At 44.3% G+C, this 7,324-nt stretch overlaps 1 protein-coding gene across 3 annotated transcripts in view; it reads right to left on the reverse strand.

Moving 5' to 3' along the window:
* Nucleotides 1–7,324, reverse strand: part of DNAJC24 (DnaJ heat shock protein family (Hsp40) member C24) — a 67,870-nt gene that overhangs the window by 27,888 nt on the left and 32,658 nt on the right. For all 3 annotated transcript variants that reach the window (XM_040328329.1, XM_040328328.1, XM_040328330.1), the window contains exon 3: nt 1,351–1,489. In XM_040328329.1, the coding sequence (XP_040184263.1) occupies nt 1,351–1,489 (139 nt within the window). The remainder of the gene's footprint in view (nt 1–1,350; nt 1,490–7,324) is intronic.

Raw genomic sequence — 7,324 nt, forward strand, 5'->3', positions numbered from 1 at the left:
AGAGTTTGTCTGCTGCCAGGAGAAAGGCATCTAGGAACATCTAGTGTGCATGAACCCTAAAAGTTCAGTTGCACTTTCTTTAATGGGGTGGAAACCCTCCATCTTTGTCCCTTTATTGTGTTCCTGCAATGTCACCCTGTCACAATCGCCCCTGATTGAAACTACAAATGTACAAGCATTTTCCACCTCTGTCACTATTAGTGGATCCATGCACACTGGGTATTTGGCCCTGGTGCATGGGCTCTGGCATGTGGCTGCGGGTGGAGGGCACAGGGGTTCTATGCAGTCCCCTGCCGCCAGCCTGTTAAACTCCATGAGAGGCTAAAAGCTACCGTGGCTGGACATGGCACCCAGTAGTACAAATGTTCAGAGCGGCATGCGCCCAGGGATAAATGCCTGGAACGCAGGAAGTCTTAAGGGGACACTTATGCCCTCCACTCACAGCTAAACACCAGAGCCCCGTGCACCAGGAATAAATGCCCAGTGTGCATTGGGGCCTTAGGAAATCTTAAGGCATTCTGAAAACCTTCTGTATGGAGCAGCCCCCCTAATACTTACCTGAGCCCCATCTTGATCCAGCGATGTTGCACGAGAGCCTCAGCTGTCCGGAACTCTCCTTCCTCATTGGCTAAGACAGCAGCAGGCGCCACTGTCTCCCACTGCCATCAATCAAAGTCAGAGGGGACAGGTTCGATCCATGGCTCCATGTCTGAATGGACACACAGAGCAGTGGCTTGGGTCGGGTGCCCTCATAGCAAGCTGCCTGCTGTGTGGGCACTCGGCAGGGAGGGAGGGGCCAGAAGCACTGGCGAGGAACCCAAGAAGAGAAGGATCGGGGCTGTTCTGTGCAAAACCATTACACAGAGCAGGTAAGTATAACATGTTTGTTATTTTTAAAGAAAAAAAACAAGACTTTAATATCACTATATTTAAACAAGCTGATGGTTACTATCCACTGCTGCACCAGATTTTGTGTGCTCCAGTTTTAGTAAGGCCCCTTTCATACTTGTGCAACTTTTCCTGCGACTTGGGACTGCAAAGTCACATAACAAGTCGTACCCCATGATTTACAATGAGTACCGTTAACATCTGTGCGACTTCAAAAGTAACCCCTACAATACTTTGGTCCAACTTTGATGCAACCTGAGGTCCATAGACCTCAAGATTACACAGGAATCACTTCAAGATGCATCACGACTTTCAGGTCGTACAAGTGTGAAAGGGGCCCAAGTCCCTTATATGTTATCTATATCTACATTATCATTTATCCTTCCTATATAGTACATCATACTAGTTGCTATAAACAACACAGGCAGTTCTGTAGCACAAGGGTTGCTAAGGAAGACCTACCACGGCGCTGCAGGTCGTACTCCCGCTTTGTCTCTTCATTCCCCAGAATTTTCCAAGCTTGACTGATTTCAATAAACTTGTGTGCTCCCTCTGTAGTCAGCTCAATGTCCTCTTCCTTGTTCTGCTTGTCTGGGTGGTACTGCTCTCATGGAAAATAAAAAAGAGAAAGAATCAATAAAGAACTCAAACTAGCCAGTTTTGTACACACGCATTAACAGTCACTCAAACAGAAAATGTGGAGCAATGTAAACAAAGGTTTTTTTTTTTTTTTTTAACTGATGCTATAGTTATAGGTGGAGTCATGAGAGTAACCATGGTAAAAATGCTAAAATCTATATTATATATTTTAATGTTTGGGGGTTCCGAATAATTTTCTAGCAAAAAATACCGATTTAACTTGTAAGCAACAAAGTGTCAGAAAAAGGTTTAGTCTTTAAGTGGTTAAACTGACTTCATTTACAGACCGAAGTTCATCCCTTTGATCTAAAAGAACCAAATGTTACTTTGTATCTTTTCTCTTCTCTATCTCTCAGGCCCCGTACACACGACCGAGTTTCTCGGCAGAATTCAGCCAGAAACTCGGTCAGAGCTGGATTCTGCCGAGAAACTCGGTCGTGTGTACACTTTTCAGCGAGGAACTCGTCGGGCCGAAAAGAGAACATGTTCTCTATTTCCTCGTTGTTCAATGAGGAAAGTCGGCCCGCCGAGCTCCTCGGCGGCTTCCACACTGAACTCGCCGAGGAACTCGATGCGTTTGGCACGTCGAGTTCCTCGGTCGTGTGTACGGGGCCTCAGCGCTGAGGGATGTTTATAAACATTTGCCAGCTTTTTTTTTTTTTTATTCTTTATATAGACAGCTGGGCTCTGCACTGTTACAGAATCGTGAAAATGGCCGATTAGGATCGTAAGAGGGGTTGAATGGAGATCGCGATTTCTTTTTTAAACAATTATTTGTACAGCTCTAATATATATATATATATATATATATATATATATATATATATATATATATATATATATATATATATTTTTTTTTTTTTTACAGAAATACACCAATCAGCCATAACATTACGACCACCCATCTAATATGGAGTACCGTATTTATCGGGGTATTGCGCGCTCCGGCGTATAGCGCGCACCCCTAAAGTGGACCTGCATTCCTGTAAAAAAAAGATTTTAGTACTTACAGTTTTGGTGTCTTGGGCGGCGTCCATCGGTGGCCTCGTCGGGTCCGGCGTCCGTCTGCGACTTCGGTGGTGTCCTCCTCGTCGGGTCCGGCGTCCTTCTGCGGTGTCCTCTCCACTCGATCCCCGCTTCCCGCGCTGAGTTTGAACTACTGCGCCGGCATATACCGAGCGCAGTACACTCGTGTATAGTCGGGCAGGCTCGGCTCCTCTCGCTGTCATGTCCTGTGCGTCCTGTACGTCCAGGACGTGACTGCGAGAGAACCCGAGCCTGCCCGACTATACACGAGTGTACTGCGCTCTGTATACTGCGCCGGCATATACCTAGCGCAGTACACTTGTGTATAGTCGGGCAGGCTCGGCTCCTCACGCTGTCACGTCCTGTGCGTCCTGTACGTCCAGGACGTGACTGCGAGAGAACCCGAGCCTGTCAGACTATACAAGAGTGTACTGTGCTCGGTATATGCCGGCGCAGTAGTTCAAACTCGGCACGGGAAGCGGGTATCGGCGTATATCGCGCACCCACGATTTTGCCCTGAATTTCAGGGCAAAAAAGTGTGCGGTATAGGCCGATAAATACGGTAACTCCTCCTTTTGCCACCAAAACAACCCTGACCCATCAAGGCATGGACTCCACTAGACAAAGCATCACACTAGCTTTGCCAGCTTCCCTTCTTCCCATAGTGCATCCTGATGCCATCTCTTCAACAGGTAAGCGATGCATGTGCTCCCAGGCCAACCACATGATGTAAAATAAAGCAGGATTCATCAGGCCAGACCACCTTCTACTATTGCTTAGTGTTCCAGTTCTGATGCTCACGTGCCCACTGTGAGCACTTTTGGCTATGGACACAGAGCACCATGACCAGTCTGCGCATCTCCATACACAACAAACTGCGTTGAGCTGTGTTTTGACACCTTTCTATTGGAGCCAAAATGAACTTTCAGCAATTTGAGCAACAGTAGCTCATTTATTTGATCAAACTATTCGGACCAGCCTTCCCCATGTGCACCAATGAGCTTTGGCCATCCATGACGTTACCGGTTTTCCTTCCTTGGATCGCTTTTGGTAGGTCCTGACCACTGTAGACTGGAAACAAAATCCTACAAGCGCTGTAGTTTTGGATTTGTCCTGACCCAGTCATCTAGACATTACAATTTTACCCTTGTCAAAGTTGCTCAAATCCTTATGTTTTAAAAATAAAAATGACACTGAAGGAAAAAAGTATTTGATCCTCTGCTGATTTTGTACGTTTGCCCACTGAAAAATAAATGATCAGTCTCTAATTTTAATGGTAGGTTTATTTAACGGTGAGAGACAGAATAACAAAAAAATCCAGAAAAATGCATTTAAAAAAAGTTATAAGTTGATTTGCAATTTAATGAATGAAATAAGTATTTGACCCCCTCGCAAAACATGACTTAGCACTTGGTGGCAAAACCCTTGTTGGCAATCACAGAGATCAGACGTTTCTTGTAGTTGGCAGACAGGTTATCACACATCTCAGGAGGGATTTTGTCCCACTCCCCTTTGCAGATCCTCACCAAGTCATTAAGGTTTTGAAGAGGACATTTGGCAAGTCGAACCTTCAGCTCCCTCCACATATTTTCTATGGGAATATGGTCTGGAGATTGGCTAGGCCACTCCAGGACCTAATGGGATTTTTCTTGAGCCACTCTTTTGTTGCCTTGGGCATGTGTTTTGGGTCAATGTCATGCTGGAATACCCATCCATGACACATTTTCAATGCCCTGGCTTGGGGAAGGAGGTTCTCACCCAAGATTTGACAGTACATGGCCCCGTCCATCATCTCTTTGATGCACTGAAGTTGTCCTGTCCTGTCCCCTTAACAGAAAAACACCTCCAAAGCATAATGTTTTTACCTCCTTGTTTGACGGTGGTGATAGCGTTCTTGGTGTCATAGGCAGCATTCCTCATCCTCCAAACATGGCGAGTTGAGTTGATGCCAAAGAGCTAGATTTTGGCCTTATCTGACCACAACACTTTCACCCAGTTCTCCTCTAAATCATTCAGATGTTCATTAGAAAACTTCAGATGGGCCTGTACATGTGCTTTCTTGAGCAGGGGGACCTTGCGGATGCTGTAGGATTTCAGTCCTTCACGGCGTAGTGTGTTACCAATTGTTTTCTTGGTGACTGGTCCCAGCTGCCTTGAGATCATTGACAAGATTCTGGGCCAATTCCTCACCGTTCTCATGATCATTGAAACTCCACGAGGTGGGATCTTGCATGGAGTCCCAGACCGAGGCCGCGTACACACGATCGGTTAAACCAATGAGAGCGGTCTGATGGACCATTTTCATCAGGCCAAACGATCGTGTGTGGGCCCCATCTGTTATTTATCCATAGGTTAAAAAAAAGCAATCTTGTTTTAAATTTAACCGATGGATACCTAACCGATAGAAGAAAAAACGATTGTCTGTAGGCACGTCCATCGGTTAAAAATCCACGCATGCTCAGAATCAAGTCGACGCATGCTTGGAAGCATTGAACTTCGTTTTTTTCAGCACGTCGTTGTGTTTTACGTCACCGCGTTCTGACACGATCGTTTTTTTAACCGATGTGTGTGTAGGCATGACTGACCATCAGTCAGCTTCATCGGTTAACCGATGAAAACGGTCCATCAGACCGTTCTCATCGAATGGACCGATCGTGTGTACAGGGCTTGACAGTTATTTTGTGTTTCTTCCATTTGCGAATAATCGCACCAACTGTTGTCACCCTCTCACCAAATTTCTTGGCGATGGTCTTGTAGCCCATTCCAGCCTTGTGTAGGCCTACAATCTTGTCCCTGACATCCTTGACCAGCTCTTTGGTCTTGGCCCTGGTGAAGAAATTGATTAAATGCTTCTGGGGACAGGTGTCTTTTATACAGGTAACAAGCTGAAATTAGGAGCACTCCCCTTAAGGAAGTGCTCCCAATCTCAGCTCGTTACCTGTATAGAAGACACCTGGGAGCCAGAAATCTTGCCGATTAATAGGGGATCAAATACTTATTTCACTCATTAAAATGCAAATTAATTTAACTTTTTTTAAATGTGTCTTTCTGGATAGCTTTGTTGTTATTCTGTCTCTCACTGTTAAAATAAACCTACCATTAAAATTATTGACTACCAACGTATCATGGCCTCGACCCGCTTATTGTTACTGATCCGTTATGTGACAACATATGTCTTATTTTACTTGCAGATTCATGTATAATCTCTCCTAATGTGCCGCGTGCGGTGCAACACTGACCCGCTCACTAATGTGAGGTTGGTAGGTACAATTAATGTTTATTTTATATATCTGGGGATTGATAAATCGAATGGCCTTGTGGTGGTCCACGTACACATGCTCTCATTCCTTTTTCTCACGTAACTTAGACATGCTTTTATTATATCAAACACGATGCTTACTGTTGATGTAATTGCTTTCACTGTATGTATTGCTTGTTACGTTATCTGTTATTCTGTCTCTTTTTTTTATGAATAAAATAAGATTGAATTAAAATTGTTGACTAATTATTACTATTTTATTAATTTTTTTATTAAACATTTTGCTTTTTTTTTTTTTTTTACCAAATATTAATTTTTTTAAACAGAGTTTTTCCATTTATTGATGCATCTTATCTTGTAAATTAGCCTAGCAGCATCTAGCTATGCTGGATGTTTCCACCTCCTGGAGACATGACCTATTCTCTTAAGGTTTGCAAATATAAACATTCTTAGTTGATCACAACAGGTTACAGGGGCTCACAACTTGTTGATCTGCAGGAACCTCCTGTCCTCCTACATGACAATATGCCCCAGTTTTCTGCTTGATCCGTTTACATCCTACTGTTATGTAAAGAGGTCTTACAGGAGTAGATAGCCTGAAGCCACCGAGCCTTCCTTTGTGGCTGACATGGTTCATCGGCTGCTAATTAGAGAGCATGTACTGTCAACGCTCTCCAGCTCTTCTCCTCTATTAATTGATCTTCAAGCCGAGGAAATGTTACTTGCCCTGCATTCTTCAGAGCTGTGAGCTGCATGTGTACAGTCCTATAAGATCACTCAGCATTTGTTTTAAAGGGAACTATGGCTATCAGTTGGTGTACATAAAGTTATCACTGTAGCATGTGTCAATTGTCTTTTACATTCCTTACAATTAGAACTTGATGATTTTATACGCCCCAGAAAAAGTACGTTTAATGACGAAACCGGTGGGGCGATAGCGTCATTTCCTGTCATCGTGATTGGAGTATACACCTTGGAAACCATTGTGTCCGATATATGCTGTTTTAATCGTCTTATTAAATTTTGGTTGAAAAGGTTTTACACTATTGTGGCGCTTGTCTCTCATTTGGGGTATATGATCTCATGTCACGGTTGGAGTGAAAGAAACCCGATGTCTCCCCCCGCTGATGGCTTGGAACTTTTACTTAGTGGACCTCCTCCTAGACGTGGAATATCTCAGATACACAAGCTTATGTTGACCCCCCGTAATAGGTGGTCAATGCTCTTTGGTAAGAACACATCCTGTATATTATACACACACACACACTGGACCAGATTCAGAAAGAATGGCTTAAGTTTAGGCGGGCGTAGCGCATCTCATATACGCTACGCTGCCGTAACTTAGAGAGGCGAGTACCGTATTCACAAAGAACTTGCGCGCTAAGTTACATCGGCGTAGCGTAAATGGGCCAGCGTAAGCCCGCGTAATTCAAAGTAGGCTGGTAGGGGGCGTGTTGTATGGAAATGAATCGTGACCCCACGTAAATGAACGGCGCATGCTCAGTATCCGCC

This window comes from Rana temporaria, chromosome 11 (assembly GCF_905171775.1).
Source record: "Rana temporaria chromosome 11, aRanTem1.1, whole genome shotgun sequence".
NCBI classification, from domain to species: domain Eukaryota; kingdom Metazoa; phylum Chordata; class Amphibia; order Anura; family Ranidae; genus Rana; species Rana temporaria.